At 41.4% G+C, this 25,714-nt stretch overlaps 1 protein-coding gene across 2 annotated transcripts in view; it reads left to right on the forward strand.

Moving 5' to 3' along the window:
* Positions 1–10,946: 10,946 nt before the first annotated feature.
* LOC110528255 (serine/threonine-protein phosphatase 6 regulatory ankyrin repeat subunit C) overlaps positions 10,947–25,714 on the forward strand; it is a 36,364-nt gene continuing 21,596 nt past the window's right edge. For both annotated transcript variants that reach the window (XM_021610152.3, XM_021610154.3), the window contains exons 1-10: positions 10,947–11,197; positions 12,231–12,314; positions 14,162–14,240; positions 14,549–14,619; positions 14,830–15,030; positions 15,247–15,334; positions 17,687–17,829; positions 18,013–18,225; positions 24,331–24,409; positions 24,703–24,817. In XM_021610152.3, coding sequence (XP_021465827.2) covers positions 11,171–11,197; positions 12,231–12,314; positions 14,162–14,240; positions 14,549–14,619; positions 14,830–15,030; positions 15,247–15,334; positions 17,687–17,829; positions 18,013–18,225; positions 24,331–24,409; positions 24,703–24,817 — 1,100 coding nt within the window. In that variant the 5' untranslated portion in view covers positions 10,947–11,170. The remainder of the gene's footprint in view (positions 11,198–12,230; positions 12,315–14,161; positions 14,241–14,548; positions 14,620–14,829; positions 15,031–15,246; positions 15,335–17,686; positions 17,830–18,012; positions 18,226–24,330; positions 24,410–24,702; positions 24,818–25,714) is intronic.

Genomic DNA, 25,714 nt, shown 5'->3' on the forward strand with positions numbered 1-25,714 from the left:
TCAGCTCGGTACATTCAGCATGTCAACACCTCTTACAAAAAGAAGTAGTGATGAAGTCAGTCTCGCTTCCACTTTGAGCTATTAGAGATAGACATGCATGTCATTGTTAGCTCTGTGTACTTTTAAGGGCCAGCCGGCTGCCCTGTTCTGAGTCAACTGCAATTTTCCCAAGTCCCTCTTTGTGGCACCTGACCACACAACTCAACAGTAGTCTAGGTGCAACAAAACTAGGGCCTGTAGAACCTGCCTTGTTGATAGTGTTGTTTAGAAGGCAGAGTAACACTATATTATGGACAGACTTCTCCCCATTTTAGCTACTGTTGTATCAATAGGTTTTGACTGACAGTTTACATTCCAGGGTTACTCCAAGCAGTTTAGTCACCTCAACTTGCTCAACATCCACATTCATTACGAGATGTAGTTGAGGTCTAGGGTTTAGTGAATGATTTTTCCCAAATACAATGCTTTTAGTTAACTCATCCGCATACATAAACACACTGGCTTTACTCAAAGCCAGTGGCATGTCATTAGTAAAGATTGAAAAAAGTAAGGAGCCAAAACAGCTACCCTGGGGAATTCCTGATTCTACCTAGATTATGTTTGAGAGGCTTCCATTAAAGAACACCCTCTGTGTTCTGTTAGAGAAGTAACTCTTTATCCACATTACAGCAGGGGCTGTAAAGCCATAACACATACACTACCATTCAAAAGTTTGGGGGTCACTTAGAAATGTCCTCATTTTTGAAAGAAAAGCTATTTTTTGGTCCATTAAAATAACATCAAATTGATTAGAAATACAGTGTAGCCATTGTTAATGTTGTAAATGACTATTGTAGCTGGAAACGGCAGATTTTTAATGGAATATCAACATAAGCGTCCAGAGGCCCATTATCAGCAACCATCACATCACTCCTGTGTTCCAATGGCACATTGTGTTAGATTAGCTAAGTTTATCATTTTAAAAAGGCTAAGTGATCTTTAGAAAACTGTTGTGCTAATTAAAGAAGGAATATGACTAGTTGAGTATCTGGAGCATTTGTGGTAGAGGTCGACCGATTTATGATTTTTCAACGCCGATACCGATTATTGGAGGACAAAAAAGCCGATGCAGATTTTTTAAAATGTATTTCTAATAATGACAATTACAACAATACTGAATGAACACTTATTTGAACTTAATATAATACATCAATACAATCAATTTAGCCTCAAATAAATAATAACATGTTCAATTTGGTTTTAAATTATGCAAAAACAAAGTGTTGGAGAAGAAAGTAAAAGTGCAATATGTGCCATGTAAGAAAGCTAACGTTTAAGTTCCTTGCTCAGAACATATGAAAGCTAGTGGTTTCTTTTAACATGCGTCTTCAATATTCCCAGGTAAGAAGTTTTAGGTTGTAGTTATTGTAGGAATTATAGGACTATTTCTCTCTATACCATTTGTATTTCATATACCTTTAACTATTGGATGTTCTTATAGGCACTTTAGTATTGCCAGTGTAACAGTATAGCTTCCGTCCCTCTCCTTGCTCCTACCTGGGCTCGAACCAGGAACACATCGACAACAGTCACCCTCGAAGCAGTGTTACCCATGCAGAGCAAGGGGAACAACTACTCCAAGTCTCAGAGCGAGTGACGTTTGAAAACGCTATTAGCGGGCACCCCGCTAACTAGCTAGCCATTTCACATCACATCGTTACACCAGCCTAATCTCGTGAGTTGATAGGCTTGAATTAATAAACAGCAGAGCTGCTGGCAAAACGCACAAAAGTGCTGTTTGAATGAATGCTTATGAGCCTGCTGGTGCCTACCATTGCTCAGTCAGACTGCTCTATCAAATCATAGACTTAGTCATAACATAATAACACACAGAAATACGAGCCTTAGTTTCCGGATTTGACCATATTAATAACCTATCATCTCGAAAACAAAACATTATTCTTTCAGTGAAATATGGAACTGTTTGGTATTTTATCTAACGGGTGGCATCCATCAGTCTAAATATTCCTGTTACATTGCACAACCTTCAATGTTATGTCATAATTACAAAAAATTCTGGCAAATTAGTTCGCAATGAGCCAGGCGGCCCAAACTGTTGCATATATCCTGACTGCGTGCAATGAACGCAAGAGAAGTGACACAATTTCACCTGGTTAATATTGCCTGCTAACCTAGATTTCTTTTAGCTAAGTATGCAGGTTTCAAAATATATACTTCTGTGTATTGATTTTAAGAAAGGAGTTGATGTTTATGGTTAGGTACACGTTGGAGCAACGACAGTCCTTTCTGCATCGATTATATACAACGCAGGACACGCTAGATAAACTAGTAATATCATCAACCATGTGTAGTTATAACTAGTGATTATGATTGATGCTAGCTAGCAACTCACTTTGGCTTCTTACTGCATTCGCGTAACAGGCGGGCTCCTCGTGAGGCAGGTGGTTAGAGCGTTGGACTAGTTAACCGTGATGTTGCAAGACTGAATCCCTGAGCTGACAAGGTAAAAATCTGTCATTCTGCCCCTGAACAAGGCAGTTAACCCACTGTTCCTAGGCCATCATTGAAAATAAGAATGTGTTCTTAACTGACTTGCCTAGTTAAATAAAGGTGTTACATTTTTTTTTTAAATACAGAGTTATGAAATCGGCCCTGATTAAATCGGTCGACCTCTAATTTGTGGGTTTGATTACAGGCTCAAAATGACCAGAAACAAAGACCTTTCTTTTGAAACTCGTCAGTCTATCCATGTTCTGAGAAATGAAGGCTATTCCATGTTAGAAGTTGCCAGGAAACTGAAGATCTTGTACAATGCTGTGTAGCACTCCCTTCACAGAACAGCGCAAACTGTCTCTAACCAGAATAGAAAGAGGAGTGGGAAGCCCCGGTGCACAACTGAGCAAGAGGACAAGTACATTGGCGTGTCTAGTTTGAGAAACCGATGCCTCACAAGTCCTCAACTAGCAGGTTCATTAAATTGTACACGCAAAACACCAGTTTCAACGTCAACGACGAAGAGGTGACCCCGGGATGCTGGCCTTCTAGGCAGAGTTGCAAAGAAAAAGCCATATCTCAGACTGGCCAATAAAAATAAAAGATGGGCAAAAGAACACAGACACTGGACAGAGGAAGATTGGAAAAAAGTGTTATGGACAGACGAATCTAAGTTTGAGATGTTCGGATCACAAAGAAGAACATTCGTGAGACAGAAAAAATGAAAAGAAGCTGGAGGAGTGCTTGACACCATCTGTCAAGCATGGTGAAGGCAATGTGATGGTCTGGGGGTGCTTTGGTGGTGGTAAAGCGGGACATTTGTACAGGGTAAAAGAGATATTGAAGAAGGAAGGCCATCACTCCATTTAGCGTCGCCATGCCATACCCTGTGGACGGCCCTTAATTGGAGCCAATTTCCTCATACAACAGGATAATGACCCAAAGCACTGCTCCAAACTATGTAATAACTATTTAGGGAAGAAGCAGTCAGCTGGTATTCTGTCTATAAAGGAGTGGCCAGCACAGTCACCAGATCTCAACCCTATTGATGGAGCAGCTTGACCATATGGTACTTCTTACGCACATGAAGCAAGAGAAGTGCACATGAAGCCAATCCAACTTGTGGGAGGTGCTTCAGGAAGCATGGTTAAATCTCTTCAGAAAACATCAACAAATTGACAACTAGAATGCCAAAAGTCTGCAAGGCTGTAATTGCTGCAAATGGAGGATTCTTTAATGAAAGCAAAGTTAAGGACACAATTATTTCAATTAAAAAAAAATATTTATAACCATGTCAACATATTGAATATATTTCCTATTCATTTTGCAACTCATTTCATGTATGTTTTCATGGAAAACAAGGATATTTCTAAGCGACCCCAAACTTTTGAACAGTAGTGTACGTTTTTCCAGCAGTAGACTATGATCGGTAAACGTCAAAAGCTGCACTGAAGTCTAACAAAACAGCCCCCACAATTTTATCATAAATTTCTCTCAGCCAATCATCAGTCATTTGTGTAAGTGCTGTGCTTGTGGAGTGTCCTTCCCTATAAGCGTGCTGAAAGTCTATTGTCAATTTGTTTACTGTGAAATAGCATTGTATCTGGTCACCAAAAAAAATCAATTTGTTTGCTAAGGGTTGGTAACAGGCTAATTGTTTGGCTATTTGAGCCAGTAAAGGGGGCTTTAATATTCTTGGGTAGCGGAATGACTTTTGCTTCCCTCCAGGCCTGAGGGCACACACTTTCTAGTAGGCTTAGATTGAAGAGGTTATTACTTTGGAATGCAGTGTTTGGTTTTCGCCAGGCATAATGGGACCCGTTGACTCAAGTTTGTCAAGAAGCACCTGGATGATCATCAAGACTTTGGAAAGATGGTTCTAGAAGAAGGTTTTGGTTGAAGATCTGATAATTCAGTAGAATTTTTTTTGCAAAAGTAGAGAAAATTAGAAAGGGGCCAAATACTTATTTCCAGCTGGTGCAGTCCCATGGCAGTATGATCTATCCTCCACAGTGCCACCCCAAGATTATATTTTAAGAGCCACCCACAGCTATTGTAAAATGAGCAAAAATATTCCGTTAAAGTTGTATCTGTGTTTGTGTCAGTTAGGGATGGTGGAAAATGGGGGAGGGTCATGCTTTTAATATTTCAGTCAAGGGGGAGGGTTTAGTATTTAATTATTTTTATTTTTTTAACATAGTCCAGGGGGATCATGTAATTGATTACATTTCAACATTTCTCAATGTTTTAGAACGAGTTGCTTATTAGGCTATATATCGATGTGTGCCCAATGCCACCCCTCATCTCTGATCTTTGCTGGGCACGCAATATCAATTGGCCCTATAGGCTATTTAGTGTGGTCGCAATCAAATGATCTATAGGCTACGAAATGCATTCGTGAAGAAGCACAGAGTCAAGTTATATTTCTAAGATAGCTGCTGGAATGGTATAAATCAAACTAGGCTGCATTACACACTGCAGTGAATCTGCCAACCCTGAGCCCCGGCCTGCTCTGCTGATCAAATACTTTGTGTGCTGCTTAACCAATGGCTGTACTGTGTAGGGCTACGATGGCAGTTCAGGAGGAAAATCTAAGTTTGATTAGTCTTGGTCTTGCACGCAGACTAGCCTATGTTATTTTTAGTTTGAGAAGGAGAGTGTGAAGATGAGGACCAGAGGTAAACTTTGATAGCTTGCTACTACTATAATTGATTTTAATAAAAACAATATTTTTGTTGCCCATTATGTATTTATTGGAGTTAATGACCTCACAATAAGCCAAATTGGAGAAACTTACATTGTGGTGCTGAAACTGAAAGCAGGAGCCGGCACAATCAATCAGAAATGGACAGCTCGTGCTGAAAGTAGACTAATTAGAGTAGACATTCATTTCAACGTCTCCATTTTAATTAGACTTTACTAACAAGAAGAGGGAATTTTGTTGGAGTCTATTTGTTTAAGAAAGAGGTAGGCCTACCAGTTTGACAGACGAAATTAGGCTATAAACTGCTATATCCATTGATGGCACAATTTAAATAGCCTACCTCTGCGAAGGGCTGTTAAGTTAAAAACAAGACTCGAATTGAGAGGGTATGCAATAGGCTTACCTTTAATTAAAGAAAATGTCAAAAAGCACTACCCCTTGTTAGTTAAAGATCTTGAAGAAAATAAAAACGGATCAGAATATGTAAAGTACTCTATAACAGAGTTTTGGTCAGTGATGCTTTAAGCTAGAAACAAGCTGTAAAATACCCGGGAAAGACGTAACTCCGATGCACATGGGGATATCATTATTTTTGTTTCTTTGACATTCAGAGGCTGACTTTGCTTGGGAAGTAATCAAATTCACGGAAAAAGAGTAGCCAGCCGTTAAAGCTGACATTTTTCTTCATCGGTAGGCATACTCTGACTGGGGGGTGGAAAGGTAGGACTAACTTTCGAGAGTACCATGCTCAGATACCTAATGATCTCACAGTTTTAATTATTCGCAAACAGGGCCAGTTTAGTTGCAAACAAGACATACTGATTTGGCAATGGAGAAATATGAAGAAATTAACACCCAAGGCCTAACTCTGTCTATTCTTAGCCTAATAATTAGTAATTTGTGTTGTACTAAAAAAAAGATGAATATGTAAAATTACATGAAATGTGTATAAATGGCAATTTTTTTCCAGACCTGCAAATACAATGATAGATTCATGCAATGCTTTTACTATAAAGGAGATCTATCCACCCCTACTCTCGTCCACGGTGGTCTGCGAACCCTCAACCTTCTAACCCTCAGCACTTTGCTCTATCAAAAGTTACACGTTGCTATGTAATGCTTACAGAATGAAGAACAGTTTTTAAAACTGCATATTGTAGGCTCTGGTCTGTCCATGAAGTATGGGTAAACGGTAGACATGTTCTGTGATATCCACTTTAATTATTATTTTGGGTTTAGGGGAGGGTCACCTTTTTCAAGGGATTCAGGGAGGGTTTAGGTAAAATATATTTACTGAAAGGAGGGCCATCCATTTTCATTTCAGAGGTCTGATTTTCTCCATGTAACCCTTATTTTAAATAATGTTCCCTCACGTTTTCATCCTTTGCATGAATAGTGCACTTAAAGTGGAACTGACATTGTTTTAGCAACATGAAATCGTATTAAATGCTGTCCATATACACCCCCAGGAAGAATGACACCTTTTTTAGATTATGACAAGCAAGCACTTAAATAATGGTAGTTTTCATACATTTATAGAATGTTTGCGAATGATGTAGAGTAAGGCATTTGTGAAATTTCTATAGCAATAGAGTGGGAAAGCGGCAGTGTGTTTGGACAACTAATAGACACTGCAGTAAATAAAGCCTATAAAAAACATGTCTTGTCCAGGATCAGAGTCTACACAGACCGGTGCGCCATAGCCAATCAGAGCTACAGTAGGCCTTTATGCAAATAAGCCATTTGCCACACAGGCCTGCCATCATTAACCTTGATCTGGACTAGAGGTCGACCGATTAATCGGAATGGCCGCTTAATTAGGGACGATTCAAGTTTTCATAACAATTGGAAATCGGTATTTTTGGACACCAATTTGGCCAATTTTTAAAATGTATTTTACACCTTTATTTAACTAGGCAAGTCAGTTAAGAACACATTCTTATTTTCAATGACGGCCTATGACCGGTGGGTTAACTGCCTTGTTCAGGGGCAGAATGACCTTGTCAGCTCGGGGATTCAATCTTGCAACCTTACGGTTAACTAGTTAACTAGTAGTAACTAGTTAACGCGCTAACCACCTGATTACATTGCACTCCACGAGGAGCCTGCCTGTTACGGGAATGCAGTAAGCCAAGGTAAGTTGCTAGCTAGCATTAAACTTATCTTATAAAAAACAACCAATCATAATCACTAGTTAACTACACATGGTTGATGTTACTAGTTTATCTAGCGTGTCCTGCGTTGCATATAATCGATGCGTATTCGTGAAAAAGGACTGCTGCTCCAACACAGAAGTATATATTTTTAAACTTGCATATTTAGCTAAAAGAAATCCAGGTTAGCAGGCCATATTAACCAGGTTAAATTATGTCACTTCTCTTGCGTTCATTGCACGCAGAGTCAGTGAATATGCAACAGTTTGGACTGCCTAATTTGCCAGAATTGTACGTAATTATGACATAACATTGAAGGTTGTGCAATGTAACAGGAATATTTAGACTTATGGATGCCACCCGTTAGATAAAATACGGAACGGTTCCGTATTTCACTGAAAGAATAAACGTCTTGTTTTTGAGATGATAGTTTCCGGATTCTACCATATTAATAACCTAAGGCTTGTATTTCTGTCTGTTATTATGTTATAACTAAGTCTGATTTGATAGAGCAGTCGGACTGAGCTGTGGTAGGCACCAGTAGGCTCGTAAGCATTCATTCAAACAGCACTTTCGTGCATTTTGCCAGCAGCTCTTCGCAATGCTTCGAGCATTGCGCTGTTTATGACTTCAAGCCTATCAACTCCCGAGATTAGGCTGGTGTAACCGATGTGAAATGGCTAGCTAGTTAGCGGGGTGCGCGCTAATAGCGTTTCAAACGTCACTCGCTCAGACTTGGAGGGGTTGTTCCCCTTGCTCTGCATGGGTAACGCTGCTTCGAGGGTGGCTGTTGTCGATGTGTTCCTGGTTTGAGCCCAGGTAGGAGTGAGGAGAGGGATGGAAGCTATACTGTTACACTGGCAATACTAAAGTGCCTATAAGGACATCCAATAGTCAAAGGTTAATGAAATACAAATGGTATAGAGAGAAATAGTCCTATAATTCCTATAACTACAACCTAAAACTTCTTACCTGGGAATATTGAAGACTCATGTTAAAAGGAACCACCAGCTTTCATATGTTCTCATGTTCTGAGCAAGGAACTTAAACGTTAGCTTTCTTACATGGCACAAATTGCACTTTTACTTTCTTCTCCAACACTTTGTTTTTGCATTATTTAAACCAAATTGAACATGTTTCATTATTTATTTGAGGCTTAATTTATTGTATTGATGTATTATATTAAGTTAAAATAAGTGTTCATTCAGTATTGTTGTAATTGTCATTATTACAACAAAAAAAGTGAAGAAATTGGCCGATTAATCGGTATCGGCTTTTTGGTCCCCCAATAATCGGTATTGGTGTTGAAAAATCAGTCTAGATTAGAGGTCTACCGATTATGTTTACAGGCAGTGGCAACAGCGTGACTTTAGATCATTAGAAAGCATTCGCCAAAAGCCACAATACACCACAATGATTTCTGCAAATAGGTAACTACCACGGGAGTCCTCTTATATTTGGGAACTTTACAGTCCAATTGATCAAACAACCATTAAAAGGTATGCTCTCTCTCACTCAGTTGCCTATGCACATCAACAACTGTTAGCCAGAGTGAGATGATCTCAAATCTAATGAGGGAATAGTAAATAACACTCAAACTTTTTCAGCTTGTAGTTGGCCATCAAAATTACACTGATACACAGACCTGCTCACCCTTCTCCAGCTTGCCTGCCAATGCATGCTTGTCTCAACCCACATTTTGACAACTGATTGAGGAACATGCCTACATACCTGCCCATTTGACCAATGCCAAATATACTGAACAAAAATGTAAATGCAACATGTAAAGTGTTGGTCCCACGTTTCATGAGTTGAAATAAAAAATCCCAGAAAACTGTCATATGCACAAAAAGCTTATTTCTCTCCAATTTTGTGCACAAACTAGATTACATCCCTGTTAGTGAGCATTTCTCCATTGCCAAGACAATCCATCCACCTGACAGACGTGTCATATCAAGAAACTGACACACAGGTGCACATTGTGCTGGGGACAATAAAAGGCCAATAAAATGTGCAATTTTGTGACAACACAATGCCACAGATGTCTCAATTTTCAATGGAGTGTGGAATTGGCATGCTGACTGCAGAAATGTCCACCAGAGCTGTTGCAAGATAATTTCATATTAATTTCTCTACCATAAACCACCACCAACATAATTTTCGAGAATCTGGTAGTATGTCCAACTGGCCTCACAACCGCAGACCGTGTAACAACACCAGCCTAGGACATCCACATCAGGCTTCTTCACCTGCAGGATAGACTGAGACCAGCCACCTGGACAGCTGATGAAACTGGGGGTTTTGTAAAACCTAAGAATTTATTCACAAACTGTCAGAAACCATATCAGGGAAGCTCAACTCGTTATCCTCACCAGGGTCTTGACCTGATTGCAGTTCGGCGTCGCTGGAGAAGTGTGCTTTTCACGGATGAATCCTGGCTTCAACTGTGGCAGATAGCGTGTATGGGGCGGTTTGCTGATGTCAACGTTGAGAACTGAGTGCCCCATGGTGGCGGTGGGGTTATGGTATGGGCCATTCCAGTATAGGCTGTGACTTACTTACAATTAAATACAAACTAAACGAAAAATGACTTTAGTGCCTTTGAATACATTTTAGAAACAGGACTTTGGACAGTATGTGGCTTCAAGCTCATGCGTTGGTGTCAGAAGAGCAGGCCAGCGGCGAATATGCTCTCCACACTTGCAGAGCTGGGGATGCTAAACACCATTTTGGCCACTCTTACTAGGCTGAGCTTATAGGTAGGCATACATGTTTTTAGGCTAAATAACCCCATAAAAATGTAAAGCTCCTTGAACGTGGGAATATACCAGGCCTATTGAGCCAAAATCAAGGCGAATCGCCGATTCCACTATTGTTGCTCAGCTAATGTTGCTCACAACACACACACACGTTCTGAAAAGCATGTGTGCTACCTAACTGCCTAATTCCATCAGAATTACATTTTTAATGTAATTTTAGTAACAGGATAATCAGCTTGCAAACTAACATTGCTCGACTCCTTGCCTAAATCGAATGAAATGCCATAACTCTTTAGCTGGTTACGTATTAAACAGTTTCGTCTGCCAGCTTCTTACCTTCTTCTTATTTTATATATATATTTAATTGTTTATTGAATATCCGAAACATACAGTATACTTGCAGTGAAGCCGCTCAACAGCTACATCATACCAGTCATCCAACAGACTCCCCTTCAGAGCGACACACAGAAGCATCCTGGGTCAATGCCCTGCTCACTACTGTGTTGTCAGGTCTCCCACCAGGCCAAAAAACGTGAACCCGAACCCTCCAAAATCCCTCCACCGTTCCCCAATAGCTGTCCCTCAGCCATATGTTCATCACTTTGTAAATCTTGCTACAGAAGATGAATTATCTCAACCCCCCAAAAAAAAAGTTGAAATATCTATCTAACACAAAAAAAATAGTCCAGCTAGTTTTCTTGAATAAGGCAGATAACGTTAGAGGGTATAATATCCATTGCAGACAGATGTTTTGTTTCTGATATAGTTACGACGTTACTAAAACTATTACATTTACACATTTTATGGATAGATTGTAGTGCAATATTCAAAGTGACCACTGTATGTCGCTGCTTGTAGTTACTGTACATACTAGCTTTTACCGACGGCCGCCGTTCAAGTACGCACCACTTGTGTCTATCAGTGTAATAAACAACGGCTAGCACACACGGACGCAGAACAAACCCTTCCCCGAACAATTACCACAATAAAACAAAAATATCGCAATTAGCTACATCTCCATCCGATCCTAATGAAGGATCTCCGGCCTGACTGACTAGGAGATGGGAATACTTAACATAATAGACCAGGTAGGTAACGCGAATTAAAGCTAGTATTCCTTTTGGAAACCGTTGTTTTCTTTATCACTGTTTCCTTATGAGGGCGGGTTTGATAGATAGCTAGCTAACGTTAGCTTGCTAGGTCTCGCTAACTACGTACGGTGCTTGGCCTAAGCTCGTTTATGGCCATTTTAACGATACAGTGTAATCACATTTTACATGCTCCAATAAAATGAAGTATAACGTGGGACTGTATTGTTTGCTAAAAGTATATCCGCTGATTTGTTCGCTTGCTAATGCCTAACTACTAAATGTGGCAATATCATGTACACACCAGCTTCCCTAACCAGGCTATCATCCCATAGCTAACGTAGTTAGCTGGTATCGGTATGGACGATGACATATTCAGAATAGTAGCCAGCTATCTGGCTAAGCATTTGGGATTTTATGATGTTCAGTATGAACAACTTGTTTAGACGTCAATAACCAACAATATAGGAGTAATGACGGTCACATTCTTAGCCAACTAGCTGACAGCTAGGAAACTAGCTATCTAGGTCGATACGTCGTCGCTGCAGTCCGCATTAGTTAGCTATGGACTGGGCTGTCACTACTGTGTTGGTAAAGTCTCGAGCTAACTGGACATAATTGTGTATTCCGCTAACTTTTTATAGTTGCATGTGGTACAGAAATGTAATCAGCATTTACGATTGAATTACTGCGTGCGTGAGGCGTTTTCCAATTCCAAGCGAAGTATGTTGTGTTGGGTGCACGCAGCTAACGCTGCCACATATGACAAGTAGTGTCTGTCAGTTTAACAATTCCCAGTCAAGTGGATAGCTAGCTAATGTCGTTCATCCACCCCGTGTTATCAGGGAAGCGTCACACATTTTATAGCCTAATGCCCAGATCCCACACCTGTCTATGACAATGACCTCTTATAATATCAACTTGCATGATGCAGCAGCACAATGCAAAGAAGTTTGCAAGAAATTGGACCAGATAACGCAGGTCCATCCTATATCAATCTGAAAATATTTAATGTGTCTTTATTCTCTTCCAGACTTTGCTGGTCCAGGCTATATTTAGCCGAAATGCAGAGGAAGTGAAGTTTTTGTTGCACAAGAATGAAGAAGTCAATGCACTGGTAAGATGGCTCGCTACACATTAACATGACCCTGTGTGAATCAATTTACTCCACACCTCCTATGGTACACATACTAGACACTTTCTTAATGGGCCAGCCAGTTAAACAGCAAGGGATTACCTCTCCAATCCTCTACAGGCTTTGACCTCCTGTGCATGTGACCTAAAACTTGGATTTGATTTGACCTTCCTATCAACTGTGAATCAGATATAGTTAACGCCACAGAGTAAATAAATAATGCTATGTGGAGCAGTAATGTTATACCCACAGTATTTCACACTTCAGATTCTTGGTCGCAGATTTCAACAGTATCTGTGCATGTTGTTCTCTTCAAGAACCATCTTGAGTGTAAGCTGTATTTTGTGTGTGTGTGTGGTTGCATTGCACACAAGTGCATATGCTCCATGTATTTGAAGACAAGGAACATATTAGCTTACGATTAAGGGATCGATGGGAGGAAAAGCTTAGCATTGAGAGATTGAAAGTATCTTCTTCCATCCAAGTGTGTGGCCGATCAGTCTAGATTCCTCACTCGTTCAGTCCACCCCTCTGGTAATCAGACCAGCTGGCTGTCAGGTTAGAGCCCTGACACCATTCTCTAGGTACACTTAATACACACACACAGCCAGTCTTAACATTTAGTTTCACAGGTGCTGAAACAGGGCAAGGTGAGGCCACCTAATGTGAATAGGGGTGTGTAGAAAGTGGAAAGGAACTTCTACAGTGGAGAGGAAGGGGTCGCAAATTGCTGAGTGCATGCTTTCAATCAGCATTGGTTCAAATATGGCTTGGTGCCAATATGTAAAATCAGTAGCTGCAATTTGTTAAATGTCACAACAACCTAAATCAGTTTCTATTGTATATTAAAATATTTTGCATTTACAATGGAGTCAATATTTGGCAGAGGTCAAATATTATATCACTGTCAATACTTAGTTGAAGCCACAAACCCTGGGGCTATTCAATCACTGCTTCAAGTCAAAGAAGACATTCTGTTCTACCACAGCAAAAGTAATATGCAGTTGAGCTACCTTTGCTTCACTTTCACATGGTTAACATTGTTTTGATTCCTACATGCATCCAAACATGAATTCTTGCTGTGCAAGATAACATTTTTGACTTGTACGCCCAAAACCCACAGGGATACTTGTCCTTAAACAGCCTCTTGTCCCGGAGGCCCAAAATCCTCAAACGGCTTCCTCCTCCAGTCAGTCAGTGAATGAATGATGCGTATGGAGAATAAGACAGTAATTTCCTTACTAGGGCTGCGAGGGTGAGACCGGGCCTGAGCCCTCATTCCCCACACGCCTCCCTTCCTTCCTTTCACTGTCATGAGTCATTCACTGGTGGGTTTACACTGCACACACACATTCCAGTACGGAGGACAGGGTCCATTAACAGGCTATAGATGCCTGAGCAATTTTACTCACTGAGGTGGATTTCAAGCCCTTTTGGTTTACAGAATGAATAAAAATAAACATATGATCTTGCTCCCTGCCACATTTGTATATACAGCATACCTAATCACAACTAATTATTTTCTGTGAAAAAAAAGTTCATAATGAATATTCTGAGGAGACGGGCTACAGGCCAACATGTATGACATACCTTTTTACTTGAGCTATTTCTTTCTGTATTTTCAATATCCTGTAATTAAAAGCTATTTTATGTAGTTGGTTTCAAGTTCAACCCTATTAGCAGCGGAATTACGTTTTATATTCTCTGCCTTTGAGGTGTATCGTTCAACTTGCTGTTTGTTTTTAATACAATGATGTGATCAAAACCAACTGTGGGCTTTAATCTGGGTTCTTGCTGACTCTTTCTCTGTCTGCGCTCTCTCTCCTCAGGACCAAGAACGCCGTACCCCCTTACATGCTGCTGCGTGTTTGGGCGACGTTCACATTATGGACCTCCTCATTAATTCAGGTAACGTTCTCCAGCATGAGACAGACACTTTTCAGAGGGATTTGCATTATTCACTCAATTATCCCTATCATATTATGGAATAAAGGTTCATCTCATTATCTGTTAGAATATCAACCAGCATTGAAACCCTTCCCTATAGTCAGAGGTTGATAAGCCCTATCCTAAATGAATATACTGCTAATGAAACCAGATACGTGTGCAAATGTCACTGACCATCTGAGATCAGAGGGGCATTGTGATTAGCTGAATGTGCAGTTGAGCTGAAAGCTACAGAATGGTTGACTGAGTTTTCTCTTGCTCTCTCTCAGGTGCTAGTGTTAATGCTAAGGATCAAGGCTGGCTGACACCCCTGCATCGGGCAGCTGCCTCACGGAATGAAGTAAGACCATGATGCCAAGTACTATATGTAAATCCTTCTACAGTCATTTCACTTGAATTCCTCATCAGTCTTAATAGCATTGCTCAGCTTTTGAAATTAATTTGCATACTTATAACCCATCACCTCCTTTCTTGAATGAGTATCTATATGAATGTAAGTGATAGTCACACTCCTCATCCTTTTTATTTATTCTCCTTCTGTCTTTCCCAGAAGGCTGTGGGGCTGCTTCTGAAGCAGGATGCGGAGGTCAATCTGCGAGATAAGTTTTGGCAGACGCCGTTGCACGTGGCGGCGGCGAACCGGGCCACACGCTGCGCTGAGGCCCTAATCCCCAAGCTGAGCAGCCTGAACGTAGCAGACCGCTCCGGCAGGACAGCTCTGCACCATGCAGCACACAGTGGCCATGTGGAGGTTAGAGGTCATAGGGTGGAGGGTTATGAGTAACACTGAAATGGCACCCAATCCCCTATATAGTGCACTACTTTTGACCAGGGCCTGCATAGGGTCCACTATATAGGGGTTTGGTGCAAATTCAGACGTAGCCTAGGTGATTAACTGTTCATCCTCTACTCAGAAAGGTGTCTTGAGTGTGCTGGTTTTAACTCACTATCTCCTGTCTGTTTCCAGATGGTGAATTTGCTCCTCAACAAAGGGGCGAACTTGAGTGCCAGCGATAAGAAGGAGAGGCAGCCAATCCACTGGGCCGCATACCTCGGTGGGTTGGACCTTAGAACGAACACATTTCCTGAAAGAAGCTTGGTTTCCATCCAATTTGCGACAGATTTGAATGCGAATATTCTGAAATCTGCATAGAAAAATATGGGCATTTTCCCTCCAGAGATGTTTCCATCAAACAGACTTTTTGCAGATTAAAGGCTGTACGTGATGACATTGTGCATATAAAAATAACTTTTGCTGTTAAATGTACCGAATGGAAAAATACAAGTTAAATGGATTTCCATTGCATTTTCTCAAGAACTGTAGCAAATGTACCCACTCTGGTCTTGGCACATGCACTCTAGCCAACAGCTCGCATATTCTTATGGATAAGAGCGATATTATTTTTATTTGTCAAATGACATCCAAGCATCGATTATCATGTCACCAGAATAAGACCCTCAATATTTTTTCATCACCTTGCACTCACCTCCTGTGAAATTCATCCTAACTTATTTCATCTGTAGTCATCTGTAGCCTAATAAACTGCATGCTTTCCCGAGTCGTAGTGGGAGGACCACAGAACATATTGCGTGACTCCAAGTTTACTTCATTATGATGGTTATTATATTAATATTTGCGCATAAAGGCATTTCCACCACAATTTCTAGCATTATTAATTTTACAAATACAAAAAGATTGAACAAACAAATTGTCTGTCGGCGTTTATAAAATTGTACCGGCATTTTATGTTTCCATAAGTCCGGTCTTCACTTTTTTCATGCGTCAGGTAATTCAGCCGCATTAAAGGAGGTTACTGACACTTCTCTCATTGGTCTGAGCAAAGGCACTGTGCACTGAGCAGACTCACTGATCTACAAATCAACTTGCATTCTAGACTTCCCATCAAGGCATCTTTATATATAGTGCATTTGGGAAAGTATTCGGATCCCTTGACTTTTTCCACATTTTGTTATGTTACAGCCTTATTCTAAAATTATTTAAATAAAACACATTTCCCCATCAATCTACACACAATAACCCATAATGATAAAGAGAAGACATGTTTTTAGAAATGTTTTTTTTTTTTTTTTTTATAAATGAATGAAATCAGTATTCAGACCTTTTACGCCGTACTTGGTTGAAGCACCTTTGGTAGCGATTACAGTCTCGAGTCTTGGGTATGACGCTACAAGCTTTGCACACCTGTATTTGGGGAGTTTCTCCCATTCCTCTCTGCAGATCCTCTCGAGCTCTGTCAGGTTGGATGGGGAGCGTCGCTGCACAGCTATTTTCAGGTCTTTCCAGAGATGTTCGATCTCCAGGCTCTGGCTGGGCCACTCAAGGACATTCAGAGACTTGTCCCGAAGCCACTCCTGGTCTGTCTTGGCTGTGTGCTTACGGTTGTTGTCCTGTTGGAAGGTGAACCTTAACCCCAGTCTGAGGTCCTGAGCGCTCTGGAGCAGGTTTTCATCAAGGACCTCTCTGTACTTTGCTCTGTTAATTTTTTCCTCCATCCTGACTAGTCTCCCAGTCCCTGCTGCTGAAAAACATCCCCACAGCATGATGCTGCCATCTCCATCCTTCACCGTAGGGATGGTGCCAAGCTTCTTCCTGATGTTAGTCTTGGCATTCAGGCCAAAGAGTTGAATCATCAGACCAGAGAATCTTGGTTCTCATGGTCTGCGTCCTTTAGGTGCCTTTTGGCTGCTAGCTCTAGGAATAGTCTTGGTGGTTCCAAAATTCTTCCATTTTAAGAATGATGGAGGCCCCTGTGTTCTTGGGGACCTTCAATGCTGCAGAGAATTTTTGGTACCCCTCCCCAGATCTGTGCCTCGACACAATATTGTCTCGGAGCTCTACGGACAATTTCTTTGACCTCATGGCTTGGTTTTTGCTCTAACATGCACTGTCAACTGTGGGACCTTATATCAACATGTGTGTGTCTTTCCAAATCATGTCCAATCAATTGAATTTACCACAGGTGGACTCCAAGTTGTAGAAACTTCTCAAGGATGATCAATGGAAACAGGATACACCTGAGCTCAATTTCGAGTCTCATAGCAAAGGGTCTGAATACTTATGTAAATAAGGTATTTCTGTTTATTTTTAATACATTTGGAAAAATGTACGAAAACCTGTTTTCGGTTTGTCATAATGGGGTATTGTGGGTAGATTGAGGGAATTTTTTATTTATTTAATCAATTTTAGAATAAGGCTGTAATGTAACCAAATGTGGAAAAAGTCAAGGGGTCTGAATACTTTCCAAATACACTGTACAAAGATAAGAGAATCTTTGCCGAATCACATATCCTCACGCACAAGCAGAAGATTGATTTGGATTTCATTAACCTATCCGTGTGTGTCTGTATATGTTCCATGATTGTATGGTTGTCTCCTCTTCCCTCAGGGCATCTGGAGATCGTGAAGCTACTGGTGTCGCGGAGTGCGGACGCCATGTGCAGGGACAAGCGAGGTTATACCCCGCTCCACGCCGCAGCTGCCAGCGGCCAGATCGAGGTGGTCAAGTACCTGCTGCGGCTGGGGTCAGAGGTGAGGGGTCAGGGAGTGAGGCTCCATCAGGTCACCATCATATGGTCACTCCATGTGTCAGGTGGTTTCCTATTGTTGAAATGTGCTTATTGTTTTTTATCTCCAGGCCATATAACATCCCCAAACCCCACCATCATCTCTAGTTGTTGTGTAATTTCTACCTTCTCTTTATCTCTGCGTCAGATTGACGAGCCCAACACTTTTGGGAACACAGCGCTCCACATGGCGTGCTACACAGGCCAGGAGGCGGTTGCCAACGAGCTGGTGAACCGAGGCGCCAACGTCAACCAGCCAAACCAGCGCGGCTGCACGCCGCTGCACCTGGCCGCTGTCTCCACCAACGGGGCGCTTTGCCTCGAGCTGCTAGTTAACAACGGTGCTGATGTCAACATGCAGGTCAGTTCGAGTAGGCTGGGAAAAAAGGGATTGGTTGCACCGCAAATGGCACCCTATTCCTTATATAGTGCACAAATGTGTATATACAGTGCCTTGCGAAAGTATTCACCCCCCTTGGCTTTTTTTCTATTTTGTTGCATTACAACCTGTCATTTAAATATATTTTTATTTGGGTTTCATGTAATGGACATATACAAAATAGTCCAAATTGGTGAAGTGAAATGGAAAAAATAACTTGTTTCAAAAAATTCCTAAAATTTTAAACGGAAAAGTGGTGCTTGCATTCACCCCCTTTGCTATTAAGCCTCTAAATAAGATCTGGTGCAACCAATTACATTCAGAAGTCACATAATTAGTTAAATAAAGCCCACCTGTGTGCAATCTAAGTGTCACATGATCGCAGTATATACACCAGTTCTGAAAGGTCCCAGAGTCTGCAACACCACTAAGCAAGGGGCACCATCAAGCAAGTGGCACCATGAAGACCAAGGAGCTCTCCAAACAGGTCAGGGACAAAGTTGTGGAGAAGTACAGATCAGGGTTGGGTGAAGAAAAAAAAAAACAGAAACTTTGAACATCCCACGGAGCACCATTTAATCCATTATTTAAAAAATGTAAAGAATATGTCACCACAACAAACCTGCCAAAGAGAAGGCCGCACACCAAAACTCATGGACCAGGCAAGGAGGGCATTAATCATAGGAGCAACAAAGAGAACCCTGAAGGAGCTGTAAAGCTCCACAGCGGAGATTGGAGTATCTGTCCATAGGACCACTTATCTGTCCATAGGACCACTTTAAGCCGTACATGCCATAGAGCTGGGCTTTACGGATGAGTGGCCAGAAAAAAGCCATTGCTTAAAGAAAAAAATAAGCAAACACATTTGGTGTTCGCCAAAAGGCATGTGGGAGACTCCCCAAACATATGGAAGAAGGTACTCTGGTTAGATGAGACTAAAATGTAGCTTTTTGGCCATCAAGGAAAACGCTATGTCTGGTGCAAACCCAACACCTCCCATCACCCTGGGAACAGCATCCCCACAGTGAAACATGGTGGTGGCAGCATCATGCTGTGAGGATGTTTTTCATCTGCAGAGACTGGGAAACTGGTCTGAATGGCGCTAAATACAGGGAAATTCTTGAGGGAAACCTGTTTCATTCTTCCAGAGATTTGAGACTGTGACGGAGGTTCACCTTCCAGCAGGACAATGACCCTAAGCATACTGCTAAAGTAGCACTCGAGTGGTTTAAGGGGAAACATTTAAATGTCTTGGAATGGCCTAGTCGAAGCCCAGACCTCAATCCAATTGAGAATATGTTGTATGACTCTCTTTGGTGAAATAGTCCTTACTTTGCCTGTAGGTGTGTTGGGTCATTGCCCTGTTGAAAACCAAATAATAGTTCCACCAAGCGCAAACCAGATGGGATGACTTATAGCTGCAGCATGCTGGGGTAGCCATGCTGGTTAAGTGTGCCTTGAATTCTAAATAAATCACTGGCAGTGTCACCAGCAATGCACCATCACATCTCCTCCATGCTTCACGGTGGGAACCACACATGCCGAGATCATCCGTTCACCAACTCTGCGTCTCACAAAGATGGCAGTTGAAACTAAAAATCTCAAATTCGAACTCATCAGACCAACGGACAGAGTTCCAGCAGTCTAATGGCCATTGCTCGTGTTTCTTGGCCCAAGCAAGTCTCTTCTTATTGGAGTTCTTTGGTAGCGGTTTCTTTGCAGCAATTTGACCACAAAGGCCTGATTCACGCAGTGTCCTCTGAATAGTTGATGTAGAAATGTGTCTGTTACTTGAACTGTGAAGCATTTATTTGAGCTGCAATCTGAAGTGAAGTTAACTCTAATGAACTTAACCCCTGCAGCAGAGGCTTCCTTTCCTGTGGCAGTACTCATGAGAACCAGTTTCATCATAGCACTTGATGGTTTTTGCAACTGCTCTTGAAGGCACTTTCAAAGTTCTTGAAATGTTCTGTATTTACTGACCTTCATGTCTTAAAGTAATGATGGACTGTCATTTCTCTTTGCCATGATATGGACTTGGTATTTTACCAAATAGGGCTATCTTCTGTATACCACCCCTCCCTATCTTGTCACAACACAATTGATTGGCCCAAACGCATTAAGAAGGAAAATAATTCCACAAATGGACCTTTAACAAGGCACACCTGTTAATTGAAATGCATTCCAGGTGAAGCTGGCTGAGAGAATGCCACGGTGTGCAAAGCTGTCATCAAGGCAAAGGGAGGCTACTTTGAATCATTTCAAATATAACATATCTTTAGATTTGTAGCATGTTTTTGGTTACCTCTTAATTTCGTGTTATTTCAAAGTTTTGATGTCCTTACTGTTATTCTACAATGTAGACAATAGTAAAAAAATAAAGAAAACCCCTTGAATGAGTAGGTGTGTCCATACTTTTGACTGGTACTGTATATACAGTGCATTCTGAAAGTATTCAGACCCATTCCCCTTTTCCACATTTTGTTACGTTACAGCCTTATTCTAAAAAAAAGTATTTTTATTCTTACCAATCTACACAATACTATAATGACATTGGGAAAAAAGGTTTTTGTTAATTTGAGCAAATATATTACAAATTAACTGTATTAAGTATTCAGACCCTTTATTATGAGACTCGAAATTGAGCTCAGGTGCATCCTGTTTCCATTGATCATCCTTGATGTTTCGACAGCTTGATTGGATTTGACCTGTGGTAAATTCAATTGATTGGACATGATTTGGAATGGCACACACCTGTCTATGTAAAAACTGTTGACAGTTTATGTCAGAGCAAAAACCAAGCCATGAGGTCAAAGGAATTGTCCGTAGAGCTCCGAGACAGGATTGTGTCGTGGCACAGATCTGGGGAAAGGTACCAAAACATTTCTGCAGCATTGAAGGTTCCCAAGAACTCGGTGGCCTCCATCATTCTCAAATGGAAGAAGTTTGAAACCACCAAGACTCTTCCAAGAGCTGGCTTCCCGGCCAAACTGAGCAATCGGGGAGAAGAGACTTTGTCAGGGGGGTGACCAAGAACCCGATGGTCATTCTGACAGAGCTCCGGAGTTCCTCTGTGGAGATTAGAGAACCTTCCAGAAGGACAACCATCTTGGAGTTAGCCAAAAGGCACCTAAAGACTCAGATGATGAGAAACAAAATACTCTAGTTTGATGAAACCAAGATTGAAGTCTTTGGCCTGAATGTCAAGCGTCACCAGGAGGAAACCTGGCACCATCCAGGTGAAGCATGGTGGTGGCAGCATCATGCTGTGAGGTTGCTTTTCAGTGGCAGGGACTAGGAGACTCGTCAGGAATGAGGAAAAGATGAACAGTGTGCAATACAGAAAGATCCTTGATGAAAACCTGCTCCAGGGCACTCAGGACCTCAGACTGGGGAGAAGGTTCATCTTCCAACAGGACAACGACCCTAAGCACACAGCTAAGACAATGCAGGAGTGGCTTTGGGGCAAGTCTCTGAATATCCTTGAGTGGCCCGGACTTGAACCCGATGTAACATCTCTGGAGAGACCTGAAAATAGCTGTTCAGCGACGCTCCTTATCCAACCTGACAGAGCTTGAGGGGATCTGCAGAGATAAATGGGAGAAACTCCCCAAATACAGGTGTGCCAAGCTTGTAGCGTCATACCCAAGAAGACTCAGCTGTAATCGCAGCCAAAGGTGCTTAAAGTACTGAGTAAAAAGTCTGATTACTTATGTAAATGTAGTATTTCCTGTTGTATTTTTCTTTACATTTGCAAAAATGTCTAAACCTGTTTCTGCTTTGTCGTTTAAATGAATTTCCGAATAAGGCTGTGACGAAACAAAATGTTAAAGTCAAGGGTCTGAATACTTTCTGAATGCGTGTGTGTATGTACAGTGGGCTCCAAAATTACTGGCAATGCACAAACAATACTTAAAAAAACATAAACAATATAATTATAGAGAAACTCAAAATACGTGAGAAAACGTGAGAAATACTGTACTTTATTAATGTTTCAATGGAAACAACCGAAATCATTCAATTATTTAATACAAATAAATGTAACCAAAATCAAGGTTTCATAATTATTGGCGCTCCTCATTTAGTACTTAGTGCAACCACCTCTGGCAAGGATAACAGCATGGAGTCTTTTCCTGTAATGTTTGACAAGGTTAAGGAACACATTTGGAGGGATTTTGGACCATTCCTCTATGCAGATCCTTTCAAGATCCTTCACATTCTTGGGTTTGCTTTTATCAACTGCCCTCTTCCACTCAGCCCACAGGTATTCGATTGGATTGAGGTCCGGCGACTGAGATGGCCATGGCAGAACATTGATTTTGTTGTCACAGAACCATTTTTGTGTGGATCTTGAAGTATGTTTTCGGGTCATTGTCTTGTTGGAAAGTCCACCAACGGCCAAGTCCCAGCCTTCTGCCAGAGGGAACCAGAATGTCAGCCAAAATTGCCTGCCAAAATTGCCTGATACTTGGTAGAATTCATTATGCCATCAATCTTAACCAGTGCCCCTGGACCTCTGGAATTGAAACAGCCCCAAAACATCACTGCCCCCCCTCCCATATTTCACCATGGGTATGAGGTGCCTCTCCTTGTATGCATCTCTGTTTCAACGCCAAACATGCAAATCTGTATCTGACAAAAACGTTCAATTTTGGTCTCATCTGACCAGGGCACCTTCTTCCAGTCATAATTTAAACGATGTTTGGCAAACTCCAAGCGCTTGCGTCTTTGTCTTGGGGTCATTAAGGGCTTTCTTCAGGCAACCCTTCCAAAGAGCCTTTGGATGTGGAGGTAGCGTCTGATGGTGCTTTTTGAAACCTGGTGACCCAAAGACTCCACCAAGGCCTGCAATTATTTCACAGTGATTCTTGGGGATTTTGTTGTTTCTCTCACCGTCCTCCTCCCCATCCTGGGGGGCAAAAGGCCAGCATCCCGGAGTCACCTCTTCGCCGTTGACGTTGAGACTGGTGTTTTGCGAGTACAATTTAATGAAGCTGCTAGTTGAGGACTTGTGAGGCATCTGTTTCTCAAACTAGACACTCTAATGTACTTGTTCTATTGCTCAGTTGTGAACCAGGGTCTCCCACTCCTTTCTATTCTGGTTAGAGCCAGTTTGCGCTGTTCTGTGAAGGGAGTAGTACACAGCGTTGTACGAGATCTTCAGTTTCTTGGCAATTTCTAACATGGAATAGCCTTCATTTCTCAGAACAAGAATAGACTGACGAGTTTAAGAAGAAAGGTCTTTGTTTCTGGCCATTTTGAGCCTTTACGCGAACCCACAAATGCTGACGCTCCAGATACTCAACTAGTCTAAAGAAGGCCAGTTTTATTGCTTCTTTAATTAGCACAACAGTTGTCAGCTATGCTAACATAATTGCAAAATGGCTTTCAATTAGCCTTTTTAAAATGATAAACTTGGATTAGCTAACCCAACGTACCATTGGAACACAGGAGTGATGGTTGCTGATAATGGGTCTCTGCACGCCGGCAGTGTATATGCACAAGCAGAATGTGTACAAAACATTAGGAACACCTGCTCTTACTATGACATGGACTAACCATTTGAAAGCTAAGATCCCTTATTGATTTCACTTGTTAAATCCTCTTCAATCAATGTAGATGATGGGGAGACAAGTTTAAAAATGATTTTTAAGCGATGAGACATGTATGGGTGGCATTCAGAGGGTGAATGGGCAAGACAAGATTTAAGTGCCATAGAACTTTGTAGGGTAGTAGGTGTCAGCAAGGCACAACAGGGTTTTTTTCACGCTCAACAGTTTCCCGTGTCTATCAAGAATGGTCCACCGTCCCAAATGTTCTCCAGCCTACTTGACACAATTGTGGGAAGCATTGGAATCAACATGGGCCAGCATCCCTGTGGAACACTTTTGACACCTTGTAGAATCCATGCCCCAACAAAATGAGGCTCTTCTGAGAGCAAAAGGGGGTGCAACTCAATATTAGTACATTATATGTGTGTATATGGAATGCCGTTTGGGACGCGGTCTTAGTCAACAGAGGTTTAAGATAACTTAATTATTTACCTAACAATGAACTGCTTTTGTGTGTTCTATTTTTCTCTCACAGAGTAAAGAAGGGAAGAGTCCTTTGCACATGGCCGCTATTCACGGGCGCTTCACTCGCTCCCAAATCCTTATCCAAAACGGTAACCACACACACACATCCAAAATAATAGTAATATTTGCAATATTATAAAAATGAATACAACATTATCACACACTACACAGTGATAGGGTGTTTGTGAAAAGTGCCTGCAGTATTTTGGGTAACAAACATCTATTGAAGTGCACCACCCAAACATACCCAACACTCATCCCCACCAGCCCATAGCAACCACCAACTCCAACAGCCACATAGCTTCTCATAGCTGTGTCAAAAACAGTATTGTGCAATTCTCCCCTCTGTCCCGACCACATCCCCTCTCTCCTCTGTGTGCAGGTGGGGAGATCGACTGTGTAGATAAATATGGCAATACTCCTCTTCACGTTGCTGCTAAGCACGGCCACGAGCTGCTAATCAGCACCCTGATGACTAATGGTGCTGACACGGCCAGGTGAGAGACACACACACGCACACACACAATCAGGTGAGTGACGGAACAGACACAGAACTCCACTGTAGACGTTCTTTATGGCAAAAGCAGAATGTCTCTTCTGAATGTCAGAGGATCAGCTCTCACATTACTTATGCAACATAATGGACCTCTCAACAAAACTAGCAGCAAAACTCAAATCTCTCCTACACTGAACAAAAATAGAAACGCATGTAAACGCATGTAAATTGTTGGCCCCACTTTTCATGAGTTTTTCTCAAAAATGTTGTGCACAACTTTTGTTTACATACATGTTGGTGAGCATTTCTCATTTGCCAAGCGAATCCAAGCGAGTGGTTTACGAGTGGTTTACTGATCCAAGCGAGTGGTTTACTGATGTCCACGTTGTCAAGAGTGCCCCGTGGTGGGGTTATGGTATGGGCAGGCAGGCATAAGCTACTGACAACAAACACAATTACATTTTATCGATGGCAATTTGAATGCACAGAAATATTGTGACGAGATCCTAAGGCCCATTGTGAGGTCCATTTCTTTTAAGGTTTCTGTGTCCAACAGGAGCATATCTGTATTCCCAGTCGTGAAATCCATAGATTCGGGCCTAATTAATTGATTTCTATTGACTGATTTCCTCATATGAACTTAAACGCAGTAAAATCTTTGTAATTATTGCATGTTTCGTTTATACAGCGTCTCTGGAAAGTATTCAGACCCCTTGACTTTTTCCAGATTTTGTTAGGTTACAGCCTTATTCTAAAATTGATTAAAAAAAATTCTCTCAAGCTATATAAAATACCCCATCATTACAAAGCAAAAACTGTTCTTTATATTTTTCTTGCTAATATATAAAATAAAAAAATGTAATTTCACATTTACTTAAGTATTCAGACCCTTTACTGA

This window comes from Oncorhynchus mykiss, chromosome 7 (assembly GCF_057628025.1).
Source record: "Oncorhynchus mykiss isolate SJ-2025 chromosome 7, ASM5762802v1, whole genome shotgun sequence".
Classification (NCBI taxonomy): domain Eukaryota; kingdom Metazoa; phylum Chordata; class Actinopteri; order Salmoniformes; family Salmonidae; genus Oncorhynchus; species Oncorhynchus mykiss.